This window comes from Podospora pseudoanserina, chromosome 5, assembly GCF_035222485.1.
Source record: "Podospora pseudoanserina strain CBS 124.78 chromosome 5, whole genome shotgun sequence".
In the NCBI taxonomy this organism is placed as follows: Eukaryota; Fungi; Ascomycota; class Sordariomycetes; order Sordariales; family Podosporaceae; genus Podospora; species Podospora pseudoanserina.
The window spans coordinates 257,882-275,772 of record NC_085924.1 but is presented as its reverse complement, the minus strand read 5'-3'; the positions used below and the strand labels follow the sequence as shown (position 1 = coordinate 275,772).

General features: G+C 53.5%; 8 protein-coding genes and 1 non-coding gene across 9 annotated transcripts; 5 read left to right on the top strand and 4 right to left on the bottom strand.

Moving 5' to 3' along the window:
- Window positions 1-275: 275 nt before the first annotated feature.
- On the top strand, window positions 276-1,649 carry QC764_502250 (uncharacterized protein; the record flags this gene model as incomplete). The annotated part of the gene is made up of 1 exon (XM_062947487.1): window positions 276-1,649. One exon carries the CDS (start codon window positions 276-278, stop codon window positions 1,647-1,649), a length of 1,374 nt encoding a protein of 457 aa, XP_062798456.1.
- Window positions 1,650-2,062: 413 nt separating this feature from the next.
- QC764_502260 (uncharacterized protein) lies at window positions 2,063-4,316 on the bottom strand. The gene is made up of 5 exons (XM_062947488.1): window positions 3,864-4,316; window positions 3,617-3,757; window positions 3,334-3,538; window positions 2,465-3,275; window positions 2,063-2,408 (listed from the first exon to the last, which is right to left on the bottom strand). The coding sequence occupies exons 1-5, from the start codon at window positions 3,934-3,936 to the stop codon at window positions 2,184-2,186; spliced, it is 1,455 nt and encodes a 484-aa protein (XP_062798455.1). The 5' UTR covers window positions 3,937-4,316; the 3' UTR covers window positions 2,063-2,183.
- A 105-nt stretch (window positions 4,317-4,421) lies between these two features.
- On the top strand, window positions 4,422-6,250 carry QC764_502270 (uncharacterized protein). The gene is made up of 2 exons (XM_062947489.1): window positions 4,422-4,946; window positions 5,003-6,250. Exons 1-2 carry the CDS (start codon window positions 4,660-4,662, stop codon window positions 6,060-6,062), a joined length of 1,347 nt encoding a protein of 448 aa, XP_062798454.1. The 5' UTR covers window positions 4,422-4,659; the 3' UTR covers window positions 6,063-6,250.
- Window positions 4,451-9,002, bottom strand: QC764_502280 (uncharacterized protein). Its single transcript, XM_062947490.1, has 3 exons — window positions 7,932-9,002; window positions 7,659-7,882; window positions 4,451-7,597 (listed from the first exon to the last, which is right to left on the bottom strand). The coding sequence occupies exons 1-3, from the start codon at window positions 8,074-8,076 to the stop codon at window positions 6,299-6,301; spliced, it is 1,668 nt and encodes a 555-aa protein (XP_062798453.1). The 5' UTR covers window positions 8,077-9,002; the 3' UTR covers window positions 4,451-6,298.
- A 354-nt stretch (window positions 9,003-9,356) lies between these two features.
- Window positions 9,357-10,286, top strand: QC764_502290 (uncharacterized protein; the record flags this gene model as incomplete). Its single annotated transcript, XM_062947491.1, has 1 exon — window positions 9,357-10,286. One exon carries the CDS (start codon window positions 9,357-9,359, stop codon window positions 10,284-10,286), a length of 930 nt encoding a protein of 309 aa, XP_062798452.1.
- Window positions 10,287-10,448: 162 nt separating this feature from the next.
- Window positions 10,449-11,873, bottom strand: SEO1 (MFS transporter (Seo1); the record flags this gene model as incomplete). The annotated part of the gene is made up of 2 exons (XM_062947492.1): window positions 10,449-11,644; window positions 11,705-11,873. The coding sequence occupies 2 exons, from the start codon at window positions 11,871-11,873 to the stop codon at window positions 10,449-10,451; spliced, it is 1,365 nt and encodes a 454-aa protein (XP_062798451.1).
- Window positions 11,874-12,581: 708 nt separating this feature from the next.
- QC764_502310 (uncharacterized protein) lies at window positions 12,582-15,282 on the top strand. Its single transcript, XM_062947493.1, has 2 exons — window positions 12,582-13,646; window positions 13,721-15,282. The coding sequence occupies exons 1-2, from the start codon at window positions 13,272-13,274 to the stop codon at window positions 15,272-15,274; spliced, it is 1,929 nt and encodes a 642-aa protein (XP_062798450.1). The 5' UTR covers window positions 12,582-13,271; the 3' UTR covers window positions 15,275-15,282.
- Window positions 15,283-15,836: 554 nt separating this feature from the next.
- QC764_502320 (uncharacterized protein) lies at window positions 15,837-17,685 on the top strand. Its single transcript, XM_062947494.1, has 4 exons — window positions 15,837-16,389; window positions 16,459-16,970; window positions 17,024-17,103; window positions 17,170-17,685. Exons 1-4 carry the CDS (start codon window positions 16,085-16,087, stop codon window positions 17,677-17,679), a joined length of 1,407 nt encoding a protein of 468 aa, XP_062798449.1. The 5' UTR covers window positions 15,837-16,084; the 3' UTR covers window positions 17,680-17,685.
- Window positions 17,686-17,765: 80 nt separating this feature from the next.
- QC764_0073200 lies at window positions 17,766-17,850 on the bottom strand. Its single transcript has one exon. It is a non-coding gene; the product is annotated as a tRNA-Thr (tRNA).
- Window positions 17,851-17,891: the final 41 nt, after the last annotated feature.

Sequence of the window (17,891 nt, the reverse complement as noted above, 5' to 3'; positions counted from 1 at the left end):
AATAATCACTGAGTCTATTCCGCCGACTGGTTTGGACAGTCGATGCTCTTTCTTGCCGATGTGGTATCGGTTTGACCAATGACGCAATCGATCATGAGGGTGTTTGTCAACAAAGTGAGTGAGCACCTTCAATGTTCGCACCTTCCTACCTCACATGAGATTGACCATCAAGCTCAACAGGAAAGTATCTGAGCCTGGCACCTATTGCTTCTCCGGAAATATTACCAATCAGGCACCCGACCTGATCCCCCCTCCCGCCGACTGCGGCCAGCACCATGAGCACGCCAGGGCCTCCTGCGGCTGGGAAACCCATCAACACACCAGAAGACTCGGAAGATCAAAATGTCGACCCCAAGAAAATCACCTACCCCGAAGGCGGCTTCAAAGCCTGGAGCGTGGCCTTTGGTTCATGGTGTGCCATGACTTGTGGCATGGGACTCGTCAACTCAGTCGGCATGTTCCAGGCCCTCGTCGCAACGACTGTACTGCCGACTTACTCCAACCAAGCCATCGGGTGGATCTTTGGCATCTTTGTTTTTGTCTCCTATTTCTGCGGCGTGCAGATCGGCCCCGTCTTCGACCGACACGGTCCCCAGGGACTGATGGCTCTTGGGACTGTCTGTCTGCTTGTCGGCATCTTTACCACCGCTCAGTGCACCGAGTATTACCAGTTCATCCTTGCCTTCTCCATCCTCACCGGCACTGGGTGTTCCCTTCTCTTCACACCTGCTATCGGGGCCATTTCACATTGGTTTGACAAGCGGCGAGGGACAGCCAGTGGGTTTGCCTTTGTGGGGAGCGCACTGGGGGGTGTCATGTGGCCCTTGATGATGCAGTCACTGGTGCCCAAGGTCGGATGGGCATGGGCCATGAGAATTGTCGGTTTCGTGCTGCTCGTACTTTGCGTTGCCAGTGTGCTCCTTTGTCGAAGTCGTCTTGAGATCAGACAGGCCAAGGCATCCTCTACGTGGCGAGATATGCTACCCAACCCACGCATGTTTCTTGATGGTACAGGAGCGATGGCATTTACGACTGCTGGGGTTTTCTTCATCGAGTGGGCGTACTTTGTCCCGGTGTCATACATACCAAGCTATTATCTCGCTCGTCAGGGGCTGGCCGAGGATGCTGACGCTGGAGGCGATGCAGCGTTCGCGTACCAGCTTCTTGCCATCATCAATGGGGCGTCTTGTATTGGGCGATATCTGCCTGGGTACATCGCCGACAAAGCAGGTCGCTACAACACGATGGTTGTGTCCATTGCTATCTGCCTCGTGTCTGTCGCCTGCTTCTGGCTCCCCGATGCGCTCGACCAAGATGGAGGTGGTGGTGCTGGACTGATAACGGGGTTTGCAGTCTTGTTTGGTCTTGTCAGTGGCTCCAACATCACGTTGGTGCCCATTTGTTTGGGCCAGTTGTGCGAGACGCATGATTATGGTCGGTATTACGCCACTTCCTACACCTTTGCCAGCCTGGCATGTTTGACAGGAATACCTATCGCCGGCGGCCTGGTAGACATGGGAGGAGAGACGGATAGAAGGGCTTATTGGAGACCACTTGTGTTTGCTATTGCCAGTTATGTTGGCGCATTTGGGTGTTTCTTTTGGGTCAGAGTTCGAGTAAAAGGGTGGAATTGGAGAGTGAAGTGGTGAGATGTAATGTATAGAATGAATCAGATATGATAGCCTTATATTTTCGAGTTAAGAGGCAAAGCCACAGGGTTTTAAGGTTATGCCTGCCTAGACCTCCATCTTTGCCCGTCAAGGGAGGCTTGGGAGATAGCTGGTATGCCTTGAGATATAGGTAATGAATAGACGTTAAAGGTGAATTGATAGGCCTTGAGAGATAATCTGTATACATTTAAAGATCGTTCATACGCCTTAAAAGATAGTTAATATGTTTTTAAAGATATTAAATATACCTTCAAAGATAGTTAAGAGGTGTTTTAAGATAGTTGATAGGCGTTAAAAGATTGTTAATAGCGCTTCAAAAACAATAATGGGTCTTAGAGGGTGGTCAATAGGCTTAAAAGGATAGTAATAGCCCCTTTTAACTATTACTTTATGCCTCATGATAACGCAAAGTCCTTTCGGGACTTGGATGCACAGATGGACCGGAGCAGGATGGGATCATCATAGTGTGTATATGTCTCTTCTGTATATCAAGATATCGAGAACTTTCCCCAGTTATTCCGGAATCTGGTGCTCCTCCGCTGGCACACCAGCCCTCCACTGGAACTTGGCAGCAACGTGCTCAGGTAGTGGGTGCTTCTGTCCCGGCTCACCGTAGAAGTTCTCGCGATATGTGCCGCCTGGGACGGCGTAGTCATCCCAGAAAAGACCACGCTTCCGCAGCTCTGGGAGAAGCAGCTCGATGATATCCTTGAAGGATTGCGGGAAGAGAGCGTAAGCCTGTGTCACCTGTCAGCTCTGTTACTCTATTCACCAATAAGCAAGAACAAACTCACAAAGTTAAACCCGTCCACCCCACCCTCCTCCACCCACCTCTCCAACCCATCGGCAACCTGCTCGGGCGTACCAACAATGATCGGCCCGTTCCCACCAATAGCAACATGCTCAGCAACAGTGTGCTTCGTCCACTTGGAGTTTTGCGGCGAAAACTTGGCGTACCCAGTGACAGTAGACTTGACAGCGTTGCTCTCGACCTCTCTCAGCTCCTCATCGTCACCGTACTGATCAAGATCGATGCCTGTCCAACCGCCAAACAAAGCCAGGGCACCCTCGGTCGAGGCGTACTTGCGGTACTCGGCGTGTTTAGCCTGCGCCTCCTCTTCTGTCCTTCCCAGAATTGGGGTGACCAAAGCCAGAACCTTGATCTTGTTCCCGTCTCTGCCGAACTCAGTACGAGCTAGCTCGCGGATCTCGGTGATGCTCTTGGCGCAGACGGCCGGGGAGTGAGCGGAGGTGAAGATGGCTTCGGCGTGCTGAGCGGCAAAGATCTTGCCGGCGCGGGAGGTGCCGGCTTGGAGGAGCAAGGGGGTGCGCTGGGGGGAGGGTTGGGTGATGGCGGGGCCGGGGACGTCGAAGAACTTGCCCTTGTGGTTGATCTCTCTGACGAGGGCAGGGTCGGTGTAGATGCCCCTCTCGCGGTCGAGGATGACGGCGTCGTCGCGCCAGGAGGACTGGAAGAGCTTGTACATGACCTTCATGTACTCCTCCGCCTGGGCGTAGCGGTCGTCGTGGGCGAGCTGGGTGGCCTTGCCGTGGATGTTGCGGGCGGCGGAGTCGAGGTAGGAGGTTACGACGTTCCAGCCGAGTCTGGAGGTGGTGTTAGTTTGGAGACAGAGGGTGGGTGAGAGGGGCAAAAATAACTGACCTTCCCTTGGTGAGATGGTCGACTGTGGCAAGACGTCTGGCAAGATGGTACGGTTGTTCGTAGGTGGTGGAAATGGTGACGCCGAAACCAATGTTCTTGGTCGCCGCCGCCATGGCTGGCACCACGGAGAGAGGCTCGTTCACTGGCCACTGAGCGCCGCTGATGACAGCAGGGTCCAGAGAATTCTTGTAAACATCATAACCACCTATTTTGTTGCGGTTGTGTCAGTGTCGTTTGCTTGTGTTCAAAGTCAGGGGTTGGAAAAGGGGGCTTGTTTACTCACCCAAAACATCAGCAATGAAAATGCCGTGGAACTTGGCCTCCTCTAGCAACTTGGCAAGCTCAACCCAATGGTCAAGATCATTGAACTTCCAGGACTCATCGTCAGGGTGCCGCCAAAGTCCTGGGGACTGGTGCCCACTGCCTGAAATCCAACAGAAGCATTAGCAAGCGTTCAGTTGAGCTGAGCTGGGTCTTCTGTGCCTCTTTCATGCAAGCAAGTGGGATTGATTCCGGTAATGAATACGTACACATTTCAACGAATGCATTGACGATGAGTGGCTTTTTTTGCCTGGTCTGAACAGCTGGGGTGGTAGCAGCCATGGTGAGGGATGAGAGGTGCCAGCGAGATGCGTCCAAAGAGGATAGTGAGTGTCTTGGTTGAGAGGCTGGTTGCTTGCTTATCACGCCGTGCGGGAATCCTGGAGATATGTCGGCATTGTCTGCAAGCTGCAGGCAGGGCCTACATATGGACGGCACCAAAGGGCATCACATCATGCCGCCATCGCCGTGGATGGGCCCGAATGTGGATCGGCAGGACCCGTGGCTGTTGGATGGGTCCCGGAGCCGGGAGGCGATGGCGCAATTGACGTGGGGAATGATGCTCATAGCGGCCGCCTCGTCGCCAAGTCCACCTTAGACCACCCCCGGACCGGAGGCCATCCCGAAAGCTGAGATGACAGGTGAATCTTGGATTTATTCCCGTTAATCTGTGGAGATGGTGGGATTTGGTGTTTCTTTGCAGTTTGTGTGGGGGTGTGTCGAGGCTGTGACACCAAGTGGACATCCAGATCTGAGACCCAGAGAGAGAGAGACCAATAGATACAAATACCATGATGGCGCAATCTGAGCGCGTAGTTGTGTCTTTGGACTACTTAAGTTGACAAATCTCGGTCGGATTTTGCGGTACTACCCGTGCTGACATCACCTTCTCAACATCCCTTATCTTGCCTACCCTACCGCGGCAGCTCAAAGTCGAGTCGTACTGGTTTCTTTGATCAGAGACAAGCTCTGCCGGTGCCAGCCTACAGCAGCTCGAGAGACACAATGAGTGGAACGTCCTTCCTCCGAAAAATGTCTCTTCACAAGTTCAGAAAGTCGCTATCAAGCCCCAAGCTTGACAGTCTCGACCTCACAGAGGCAGAGAAAGCCCCAGTCCGGCCAGATGAACCCCTCACCCCTCCACCAGAAACCCAGACGGTCCTGCTGTTGCATGCTGCACGGCAACCCTACGAGTTGACAGACGACTACCCAGTCCCACAACTCCAAGACGAACACGAAGTCTTGGTCCGCACCCAGGCCATTGGTCTCAACCCCATCGACTGGAAGGCTCCGTAAGTTCATCTTGTTCTGTCTGCCTAATCTGAAGGTCTCACTGACACCAAATCAGTGACTTCAACTTCGCCATCCCCACCCTCCCCTACATCTCCGGCCGCGAGCTCGCCGGCACAGTAATACGAGCCCCCTCCTCCTCCTCCACCCGCCTTCAGGAAAAGGATCGCGTCCTCGTCATCTCCACCGACTACCGCGACCTCCGCAAGGCGGCCTACCAAGAATACGTCGTCGGACTCGACTACAACACCGTACGCCTCCCCCCATCCCTCTCCATCGAAGAAGGTTCCACCCTCGGCGTCGCCTTTGTCGCTGCAGCCCTCGCCCTGGGTGTCTGCGCCGGTCTTGACTTCTCTCACGTTCTCGACGGACCAGACCTCCACTCCCTCGTCCGCGACCTCCCCGCCGACAGGATAGCAGAGGACATCCGCGCCGAGTGCCTAGATGGCATCCGCTCCCATGAGCGCGCCCAAAAGGGGGACTGGCTCGCCGTCTGGGGCGGATCGTCCACCTCCGCCAACCTCACCATCCAACTGGCCAAGCTGGCAGGGTTGAAGACCGTTGCCGTGGTGGACAAGGCCAAGCACGGACTCCGGCTGGCGAACCACAAGGCTATCAGGACCGACTTGCTGGTCGACAGCCACGACCCGGAAAGAGCGGTAGCGATCATCAAGGGGAATCTGAAGGGCAAGTTGAGGTTCGGGATCGATACTCGCGGAAGGGAATCGGCGACGAGTCTGCTGCAGGCTTTATCGCCGGATAATCTGGGTGGTGGTGGTGAGCAGCCACTCTTAAAAGAGGGTGAGGCGCCTCCGAGCCCGCCGTCGACGCCGCATGACTCGACGTTGTTGAGTGCGCATTTGATTGGGTTGACGGGCTTGCCTAAGCAGACGGCGCCGGAGGGGACGCTTTTCCATACTGTGCCCATCAAGTTGTTCCATGAGGTGCCGGCGGTGGGTGAGGCGTTGGTTAGTTGGTTGGAGAGGTTGCTGAAGGAAGGGTTGGTGCAGCCGCCAGAGATTATTGACGTGGAGTCTGGGTTAGGCAGCATCAACAAGGCGCTGGATCGGATGAGGAAGGGTGAAATCAGTGGTGGCAAGCTGGTTGTGCGGGTGTAATGTTTTGTTAGTTCGAGACGCGCTTGTCAAGCTGTCGTTTAGCGGTTAAAAAGGGGCAATGTTTGTTTGTTTGGGTTGTGCACATTCCTCGGGGCGCTATTTTCTTCAAAGGGTTTTATTTGTACAAGTTGGGGATACAAAGTAAAGTAGGCTATTATTTACGGAAAGGAAAAGAAAGAAAATGTTGGTGTGCAAAATTGAAACAAACAAAGATTGACGCGTCTTGTCAAGTTTCATTACTTCGGTACAGGTGCAGGCGCAGGCAACTCTGCTCCTGGGTTGTACCCCGGCCCATGCACTGGGCTCCCCTCCAACTCAAAATGATTTCCAGGCCGACCTGCTCCATCAGGGAGTTCACTGACAGGTTTACTACCAGCCTCGAGAGGGTACTTCCAATCCGTCTTTACTGGTAGTTGATGATGGTGGAACCTGCCCTCAAGTTCATTTGCAGCTCTCTCTTGGTCAGGCAGCTCAGTCTTGGCAGTTGAGAGACGATCAGAGTCAGCCGCAGCTTTCTCATAAGGGCCGTCGTGGTCATCGGGCTCCCCTTGACGAGATTTCCGTCTTCGCAAAAACCAAAAGGCAACACCTGCTCCACCAACAACGGCGGCGACAATACCGATGGCCATCCCGGCAATCGCGCCTGCGGACATGCCACTACTGGCGAGGACCTCCTCGTCCCTAGAGTTGTCCCTAGAGTTGTCCCCGCTTTCAGTAGGCACTGCCGTTGCTGAGGTGGACGTCGTTGGTCTGGTTCGTCTCGTACGGGCGGTCACGGTGTTGATGTCTAATCCCGATATCACCGGCAATGCAGCAGCTCTATCCACCAACCAGCCCACCTGGGGGTTAGCTGTCGGGCAAGGTAGTTGTGTCGATGAAAAGGTATAGGCATCTCGGGAGGTGGACTGGGGAACGGTTTCGCTCCAAACCTGCTGGAGAGATGTGTATGCTGGCAAGAATGTATCGGGTTGGCCGAGGTTTCGGTCGGCCTCGTCACCATAGACAACAAGAGCAAATCCGAACTCATTGCGTCCCCATTGGTAGATGTTCATGCCAGAGAAGATTCGTGAGAACTCGGACTCCCCAAAGAAAGTCTGGACTTCGGAAAACTCGCGGGTCTCTGGAAAACAGCCATCTTCGGCGAATACGACCGGGGTGTGATGGTTGGAGAACTCGGACCGCAGACGGTCAAGCTTGTCGTCAGAGCAGTTGTTGAAGATGTTGATGCCGTAAAGGTCTACGCTAGACTCGGCGGGCCCACAGGTGAGATACTGAGCTGTCAGAAGACGATATTGTTCAAAGTCTCCGGCAGTGTAGCTGATGGGTATCGGTCTGTATCCTCGTTTGTCCCGGAACAGCTTCAGATCACGGGCGGCGGCCTTCACAGAGGGGGCCACCAATGTTGTGACGGACGTGCCGTTGATCGTTTCCTGCCCGATTCCAAAAGCCAAGAGGTTATCGTGCTCGGAGAACGAATCGATTATTGAGGTCCAGGTGTTGTAGAAGCCGAGGTCCCATCTGGGAGTGTTATCGCTCTGAAGAAACTGTGTTAGATACGTGAATTGTTACCAACATTGACGAGTCAGAAAAACAAACCCTAGACAGAACCATGGGAAGCTGTCCCAGCTGAAGCCAGACATAAATTCCCTGTTTGTCGAACTCCTCCATGCAGCCTCGATGCTGACCGAGCTTGGAGACATCAATGCTGTAAATGTAGACTGCATTGGCGCCAACATTCTTTAGATGTTCTGCATCTATCTGGCACTGGGTCGTGTTCAATAAAGGATCATTGCGATTATCCCCAGCAACATATACCGTGCCTGGATCATGTTAGTCCGAGAGCAAGATGGAATGGGCAACAGGGAGTACCTTTGAGGAAAAACTGAGCGCCGCTTTCATCGTACAACTTTGTTCCTTTGATGGAGACAGGTGACACTGCCTCGGCCAGGCCTTGAAAGACTGAAAGGAAGAGCGGAAGTGCCGTTCGATATTTTGACCGAAGGATTCCCGACATCGTGTCAATGATTTGTGACCACCAGGTCACTTGGATTCCTCCCCAGATCCGAACTGCAAATATCAGATGACTCTGAACCGCGGAGGCTCATTGGCACTCAAAAAGCTATCAGTATGTTGAGAGTGAGTTGGGCAACATTAGGTTTCTTCAACCATCAAGGTGGAAGAGGAGAGAGATGAGGAAGAAGCTCCATGGGGAGTGAGGGCAAGGGAGAAAAAAGCAGCACCTTCTGTCGCACCGTGAGTGGCTCGCCGACAAATCTGGAGTTCTTGGCCGTCAATGTTGAGTTCAAGACAAGCCCCAAACTCCGCCCCCTGCTTCCCTGCTTGTCTTGCACATCTTTGGTGGTCTAAACCGTTGCACAGTGTGCGCTAGGGCCGATCTGGAGTCTCTGGGCATACTCGGCGTCCAAACTCAACGGTTAACATGCCCAAAACAGTGCCACTAGCTGCGGCACAGCAAGACGCGTTGCTGAGAGAGGAAAGCGCTCACCACATGCAGCGATTGGCACCGACGGCGACTTTTGAAACACTAGGCCAAAATCCTTCCCACATTCATGGGTGGCCGACGAAGAGACCCCCAGTGCCCGGAGGGGACGGTGGTGGCGGCGATTCGGACTCGAGTTTTCGACCTCGGATTATTAGCATTGTAGATGCCCAAGTTGGTCATGCGGCTCGAGGAACGCAATGTTTGGTAGACCTGCGGGCCATTCTTGGTGGTGGTACTGGGCCTCGTTGTTGCAGCAAATGGGGGCCGATAAGATAAGTGGTGGAGATTGGCGAAATTGAGGTGCCAAGATGCCGGGCTTTGGACGAAGGATTCGATTTGCGACGATCCAGGTTTGCTGCTCCAGCCTGCCCTTCTTCAGCCCTGTCAGCGATCGGGGCCGGGTCGCCCGGCTTCCGCGCCCCTGGTTTGCCCGTTTGCTGACGACGGGGAAACTTTCGCAATTTGTTACCAAGTCAACCGACGTCATCCCCCCAAGACGATAGTATGGTCCGTGTCCTCCAGTTGTCAAAAAACCCCTGAGCCCCTGAAAGCTTGTCAACACTCGCGCATACTGACATGACCCTAGAAGCTCTGTATTGTGAACTCGGCAGTTCAGGGACTATGCACGACTCCCTCCCCTCACCGGATGATCAGAGGGTTTATGGCGGCTTTAAACAACAATGATTGAGCAATCCCATTTGCCGTTGTGCCCCTCCTGGTAAGGATGCTGCTTTTCTAACGCCGAATTCTCATATACATGACGGCTAAATCTCAACGGGACGGCACTCGTCATGACCACCCCCTCATTTGGTCCCAAAGAACAACCTCCTGCCATGTACAAATTCAAGTATGGGGAAGTGATTCTTCAACATGTTGAGCTTCACCAAGAGACAGTAACCGCTTCTAGCGTCTCGACCGCCATCATGTTGCCTTCTCTCCTCTTTACCAGCATCGCCCTGGCTTTGCCAGTTCTGGGCCAAACTCCCTGCACCCGAGACTTCCTGAAGGCTGCAACGGCAGAATACCTGGATGCACTCACTGCTGGAGAGCCGACCTTCTCGACACTATCGAGCGATGTCGACTACTACGAGAACGACGCTCTTGTGAACATCACCACAGGGGTCCTGTCGCAAGGCATCAAGATCGACTTCAACCTCAGCATCTACGACACCACCCAATGCGCCTCATACACCGAAATCGTCGCCACCACAGAACATCCCTACGTCATTGGCACAAGGCTTGCTTTCACCGACAGCAAGGTTACACACATCGACTCAATCGTGTGTGACACAGGCGACTGGCTGTTCAACGCGACTGGGTCCCTGATCTACAATCGACAGGAAAGCTGGGCCCCTGTCCCAGTGGAAAAGCGTGAATCTCGGGAGGCTCTCAAAGCAGCGGGAGACGCGTACATCGATGCATGGGGCAACCATACCGTCAAGCCTGTTTTTGCCAAGAACTGCGCCCGTCTTGAGGGAGGTTTCTACATCACCAGCAACTGCCTCCTCAACTTCCCGCCCCCGTTCAACGTCAGCAATCAACGGTACACAATTGACGAGGAATTGGGCGCGGTGGATATCTTCCATCTGTTCCCTTTTCTCGACGCTGCTATCCCGAGACATCCGGGCACGCAGACGAACAACTTGATCAGGGTGGAGTCGGGTGAGATTCGGTATATTCACGAGAATACTGTTTGCTCGACCAGGAACTGTGGAAGATGAGTTGGAGATACATAACAAATCGAATACTGCGTCTCAAATCTTCTCAGCCGCCTTGTTGCCCTCGGCCAGTGATGTCCCCGTCGTTGACCCAGATTCGGCGTCTGCTCTCTTGGCGCTGTGGCAGAGTGTTAGCCTCGGTTCATGAGGTTATCTCTCGAAAACTTACTCCTTTTTAGCAAGATATATCCTCAACACATGCGCCATGCCAATCAAACAAACGGCGTTGGCCAAAACGAAAGAGTAACCCTTGGTAAATCTCGGCCCCTCAACCGTCTTGAAGACCAAAAGAGGCGTCCAGGCCGTAGTGCTCTGAGCAACAGTGTTGATAAGAACCAACGTGAATGCTCTTTCCGCTGGGGCTGCCTTGAGCTGACTGTTGACCCATCCGTACAATACCGAACTCATAGCCACAGCGCTGTAAGTCGTCATGAAGGAAAACCACAACGCACCCTCCGGCACCTCCCAGATAACCTGAATGATCAAACCAATGATATTCCAGACATGAGCCACCGTGATAGCCCACGCCGGTCCCAACACCAAATCCGAAGCGAAGCAGATCGCCACCGTGTAAAACATACCCAGCGCCGGCGAGATGGTGCCAAGCTCGTTCACCCTCGCCTTGGAGAACCTCCCCAGACTCTTGATCCAGAGAAGATAGCCACCGGTCGAAGTGTTTATGCTTCCATTCCAGAAGAGTACGTCAAACAAGATCAACCCCCAAAAGTGCCACGTCTTTGCAATCTTGGCCAGTCCCTTCCACGAGAACTTTCCCTCGGTGACGTGGCCATCTCTCTGCAGACGCTCCTTGGCAACAGCGACATCTTCCTCTGACAACAGTAATCCGTTCGGCCTGTCTGGTGTCCCGGGGAGAACAAAATACCCAATGATGCCAATCGGAATGGTGATGAGCGCACAAATGATGTACATCCACCTCCACCCCGCCAACCCCTTGACTCCCTCAAGACGTTGGCTCGCGCCAGCCTGGATCAGCCCCGCGGTGAGCGTTCCCAGCGTCAGCCCAAGGTAGAAAACACCACCTCTCCGAGCGATCTCATCACTCCGGTACCAAGCCCCAAAGATGTAGTGCATGGCCGGGAAGAAGGCCGCCTCGAACCACCCGACGAGGAACCGGTAGGCGGCCAGCTCGGCAAAGCCCGTCACTCTGTACTGCAGCAGAGTGAAGATGCCCCAGGCGACGTCGAGGAATGGAATGACCCAGTGCATGGGGACGTAGGTGAAGAGGAACATGAATGGGATTTGACCGAGGACGGCGCCGATGATGTACATTGTCTGGAGCTGGACCAGCTCGTTGCCTTGGAAGCCGAGGTCTTCTTTCAGGCCGGCGACGTAGGCGTTGTCTGTGTCGTGTTAGTAGGAGTGAGTATAACTCGGGCTTGAGGCAGTGATAGAAGGCATACTGAGGTTGGATTGGTCCATGTACTTGACCCAATATGCCAAAAAGGCGTAGGGCACAATCAGGAGATCGAGCTTGTTGATAAGTTTCCTCTCGCGAGGCGTGTCTTGCGGCTGGAACCATTGTATCTGGTACCATTTTCGCTTCTCTGGTGATGAGGTTTTGGTTGTCATGTTGACTGCTGGGGCTGGATAGAAAGGATCGACGTCAAGCCCCAATGGAATGGGTCACCGTTGGCAATAACGGTCTGGACTTGACAGGAAACGGCTTCTTACAGCTTTGACAGGTGAAGAGATGCGTGGTTATGCGGACGACATCACCTTTAAGTCGGCGATCACTTTTCTCTGATCATGTAGCATAATGTTCGGTAACGTAAAGGGTCCCAGGAAACTGGGGTTTACCAGCTGCAAGCCCAAGTCGACTGTCACTATTGGATGGTGCAGGGACTACGGCTCTGTGGCGACAGCCTTTTGCAGGATCACGAATCTGCTCGAGATTCACGACCATTAAACCATTGAACAAAACTGTTGCTCGGGATGGGGTGGTTTGGAGATTGGTCCCTCTACCACCGAAAGGCGGGATGTTTGGCTTGTGGAGAGGTTAGCGACTGTTTGCACAGATTGTTCCGGCAATATGTGATGAATGAAGCTTGGAAATTCCCATCACAATGGGATTTTACCACAGCCAAGTACCTCAACGTGGAAGGATGCCAAAGCAGTGGTGCTCGAGTATCCCATTGCTGGGAAGGGTTAGGGTTTTACCCATGGTGATTACCCCTGAATGGCCCCCAACACTTTTTATTCTTTGCCCCATATTTACATCGAGACTGGAACTGGACTTCATACTACTGAAAAGCTCACTGACACAGCAGATTGTGAATGCACAACAAAACTTTCATCCTCGCTGCCTCCGATGAACTCCCCATAAAGCCAAGACCCGCCTATGCTAGTCCTCTAAGCTCAACCGCGCGTCAATCACACCATCCTGATCCAACGCTAATCGGCACCAAACCCCGTACCCCGTTATCAATTCGATCTACCAGCCGACCCCCTTTTTGCATAGTAAACACCGGAGTGGAACCTCTAAAAGCATGCTAAAGTGACACAACATGGCGCAATTGAAGTTGTCGTTGGTGTCACTGCACTCCCAAGAATTATTGTCATCCTTCCAATTGGTACCTGGTGATGGAGTCCGGGAATAAGGAGGCGGGATCTTTGATGCTGTGGATCAACGAGTAGCGTGGGGGACAACGAACAGGGCAGGAGGCTGGTACAGAGGCATGATGGCATTGACCCCGCGGATGGTGTTATTGTTCATGTTGCCGGTCGGCTTCCGGGAGAGGGTTATCGGGAAGCTGGCGTGAAGAGAGCGAAGGCGGGGGCCGGGGAATCAGATCACGACATTTGTGACTGCATGATGGTGGCATAGAGGGCCTTGGAGATGTGATGGAGGGTGTGCACCTGTCCGCGAGGGTTTGGTAGCAGGTATTAGAGAGCCTGTAGCGCATCGGGTGCTTCTTTGTGGTGCAATTTCGATTTTGTTGACTTCGTTGAATTAGACACCCAAACATCATGGCCACCATAACAACCCTCCCAGACTCCGTAGCGGCCATCAACGCTACGGAGAAACTGTCCAACTTGTCAATCTCCGCCCTGGAGGTTCCCGAGCTGTCTTCGTCAGATCGCGACACCAACTCAGACTCCCATTCAGACCACTATACCCCAGCAACCTCACCAGGGCTGCCCCCTTCCACCATAACGATTCCCCAGCGGATCTCTACATACCCAAAGTCCCGAATCTCCCTCGTCGACCGCTTCATTGACCAGCCCCGTGCCCTCAAAGTAGCTGTCATCGGCGGTGGTCTAGCGGGAATCACAGCTGGCATCTTGCTTCCTGCCAAAGTCCCCAACATCCAACTGACCATCTTTGAGAAGAACGACGACTTTGTAAGTCCCAAGATGAGGTGTTCTTGTAAATGCCTTCCTCCCAGATAAGTGCTAACCCGTGACCTGACCAACAGGGCGGCACCTGGCTCGAAAACACCTACCCCGGCGTCCGTTGCGACATCCCCTCCCACGTCTACCAATCGACCTTCGAGCCCAAAACCGACTGGTCCGACCAGTTCGCCCCCGGCGGCGAGATCAGAGACTACTGGCAATCCGTCGCCAAGAAGCACGATGTCTACCGGCTCGCACGATTCGGCACCAGAGTCCAGTCACTCGAGTGGGATGCGGGCAAGTCAGTCTGGAAAGTCAGCACCCAACACAAAGAGGAGGAAGGACCAAAGGTCGAAGAGTTCGACTTTGTCTTGAACGCCATTGGGCGGTTCAACGCCTGGAAGCTGCCAGACTACGAAGGGATCGAGTCGTACAAGGGCCACCTGAGACACGCATCACATTGGGATGGGGAGTTTGATGTTGACGGCAAGACTGTGGCGGTGATTGGGAATGGTGCCTCTGGGATTCAGCTGGTGGCCAATCTGCAAAAGAGGGTGAAGCAGTTGGATCATTATGCGAGAAACAAGACTTGGATTGCAGGCAGCTGGGCGGGTGATGAACGGACTGCTGGTCCTCAGCCTTATTCTGAGGAGCAGAAGAAGTTGTTTGCGAGGGATCCGACGGCGTACCTCAAGTTCAGAAAAGAACTGGAAGACAAGTACTGGAGGAGGTTCTCCGCCTTCTTCAGGGGGTCAGAGACGAACATTGATCTTCGGGAAAGGTTCATCGAGATCATGAAGCAGAGGTTGAAGAAGAAGCCAGAGTTGTTGGAGCACATCGTTCCAGACTTTTCACCAAACTGCAGACGCCTGACACCAGGGCCGGGATACCTGGAGGCCATCTCGGAAGATAATGTCGAGTACATCACTTCGCGGATCGCGAGGTTCACAGAAGATGGAATCGTCACAGTGGATGGCAGAGAAAGGAAGGTCGATGCTGTCTTTTGCGCGACGGGTGCGAACGTGGACATGGTGACACCATTCCCCATCAAGGGACAGGATGGGACAGAGTTGAGGGAGCTCTGGGATCCAGAGTCAAAGACTGGCTATGGCTTCCCGTACACCTATCTTGGTCTCGCCACCCCGGGCTTCCCCAACTTGCTGTTCGTCCATGGTCCCCACGGAACAGGTCCGTCGGGTACTGTCCCGCATTCCGTCGAGGTCCAACTGGTGTGTTTCGCCAAGATCCTGAGGAAGGTAGCAAGAGAGGGGATCAAGAGCATCCAGCCATCCAGGAGAGCAGCTGATGAGTTCGTCGAGTACTCTGATGCCTTTTTTACCTCGACTGTTCTTAGTGATAATTGTAGCAGTTGGTACAATGGCGGGCGTCCAGGCGGTAGAATCCACGGCATCTGGCCAGGAAGCGCAGGCCATGTCACGGCTGTGAGAAGAGAGCCCAGATGGGAGGACTGGGAGTACACGTATCTCGGGCCTGAGGGCAATCGGTTTGCATGGTATTTCGGGAATGGCTGGACAAGCAAGGAGGCAGATGAGAACTCGGACATGACCTCATACTTGCGATTACCGGGGGAGGTGAATCTGAAGGACCTGCATGAGAGTTGGTGGGATCTACCCTAGATTACTCGTAGTATGAATTGCATGATTGTCGAGAAATTTGAAACCTATGAATGTTCAATTATTTACTGTCAAAGAAGGCCTCTTTCGGATGGGGTGGATTGTTCTGTGAGCTCCCGACGATAGTACGCACCCAGGAGAATTCGGTACCTACCCAAGTACCTAACCAGGTAGCCGTGGTGTGTTCGGTCGTCAATGTTCAACGTATTCGGTTCCGCGGATCTGGTATTATATCGTCATTTTAGCCCGGATCACCTTGCTTGTGTCACCATCACAGGCTTTACCATGCCCAATCCTACCGCAAGCCTGGTACACGTCAAAACCAGAAGTGGAAGGTAAATCCGGGCCCGAGTCCTCATGCTCACCGGATATAACGACCGGTTGTGAACAAGGGTTCAAGACGACACAACGGCGCGGGTGGCGCTATCGCCAAGTTACCAGGCTTCCGGGTGTGGGGGTTGAGGTTGCCTTGCCGTCTCGGGAGCATTGCGTGCTTATTGATCATTGTTCGCAAGACAAGCCGAGACCGGCCCAGCTCAAGATCCAAGGCTTCCTTCCTGGTGCTATAGCTCCTACCTTTCACCGCTGAGGTCTGATTACCTCAGTGAGACTGAACAGCACCCGCTAATTGCTTTCCTGAAGAACTGGATATGTGAGTGCCGAGGTGCGTGCAACTGTTGCGCAAAGATAAAACTGCCCAGGTGTCATCCAGACTTCCATGTCAGAAAGAATCTTTTGTTATCACCTCTTACTATTTCCTGTTTTTGCTCCCCGAGCCTTCCAGCAAGTCTGTTTCCAGACAGTCAAGGCACAATGGCCTTCCACGACAACACCGTCTCGCGTCACAATGAGGGTGAAGTCGAGCCTCCCAAATCTGAATTGCATCCGGTCAAATGGTACCGTTCCACCTTTTGGAACATGACCGTTTTGGGTTTGTGCAATCTGGCGGCACCGGGAATTTGGGGCGCCATGAACTCGCTTGGGGCCGGCGGCGCTGCCTCACCACAGCTCATCAATGCAGCCAATGCTCTGACTTTCTGTCTCATGGTGGTATCGTGCTACTTCTCCAGTACTTTGGTGCACTACGTCGGGATCAAGGGTGCTCTTATTTTCGGAACGTGCGTTGCCCTGGGGAATAGCAAGGCGGAGATTTTATCGGTTGGACTCTGACGACTGACTCTGAGCAGGATCGGTTACGCGCCATATGCAGCGGGCCTTTATACCAATAACCGCTTCGGGACCGAATGGCTCGTCTTGTTGGGTGCTGCGCTCTGCGGTATCTCGGCCGGTGTGTTTTGGATGGCCGAGGCTGCTATTGCCATTGCTTATCCAGAGCCTTGGAATAGAGGCAAAGCTATCGGCTACTGGCTGACATATCGACTGGCTGGTCAGATTCTGGGCGGTGCGATCAACCTTGGTCTCAATGCCAAGAACAGCGAGGCTGGCAAAGTGTCATACACAGTCTTCCTGGTGTTCATTGCAATGCAGTGCACTGGTCCCCTCTTCGGATTTTTGCTCAATGCACCGGACAAGGTCGAGAGAACAGATGGCAAGAAGGTGGAGCTGGCCATCACGCGCGGTCCTCTCTTCGAGCTCAAGGAGACGGCGAGGCTGTTCTTGGGCAAGAAGTTTCTCTTGATGGTGTTGTTCATCGGGCAGGCTGTCTTTGCAGAGGCAGTCTACTTCACCTATCTTGCTAGTAAGTTTGGTCTTGACAGTCGACAGCGAGGAAAAAGAACTAACAGGAAACAGTGTGGTTCTCTGTCCGATCTCGTGCTTTGGGATCGTTCTTGTCTGGCATCATTGCTGTTGTTTCGGGGTGGATACTCGGTGTAAGCCCCATCTTCGTTCCACCTTCAATTTGTTCAATCAGGCTAACAGCAGCCGTATCATGATAGGCCTGGATTGATCGCACAAGAATTGCTCTCAAGACTCGTGCTCGCACCAGCTTCTGGGTTATTGTGGTTCTGCAGGGCGCTTGGTGGACGTGGGCGACGGTTCTTGTCACCCGCTATCGCGTCACCAGACCAACGTTCGACTGGGTTGACGGGAACTTCGGTGAGGGCTTCGGTGTTTTCGTGTTTTTGACCGTTGGCTTCCAGCTGAACTACATGTTTCTGTACTTCATCATCCACAACTTGGCCAAAGATGAGTCGGAGGTGGTCCGCTATGCCGCGCTTCTGCGGGGAACTGAGTCGGCGTGGCAGGCTGTCAGCTACGGCCTCACTTCGCTCGTGGTCTTTGCTGAGGTTGGGGGTGTTTACATTAACTTTGGACTGTGGGCCATCGCCATCTTCCCGGCTTGGTTGGTTGTGCGCGAGTTTGGCACCTCCAAAGTGGAGTTCGTGGAGGAGCGGGCGTCGTCAGCGGAAACACCGAGCTTGAAGAGCGACAACAAGGGATTGTGAATAGCCATTGACAATGGGAAGTTTGTGGTGAGCTTTGTCGAGTCATCAACCGAAAATTTGAACTTGCCATCAACTGAGTTCTAGAGGCCCGTATAGCTCAGTGGTAGAGCGCATCACTCGTAAGCATTCTGTGACATGATGAGGTCCGCGGTTCAATCCCGCGTGGGGGCACATCTTTTTGGTTTTTTTTTACATCTTTATTAGATGGTCTT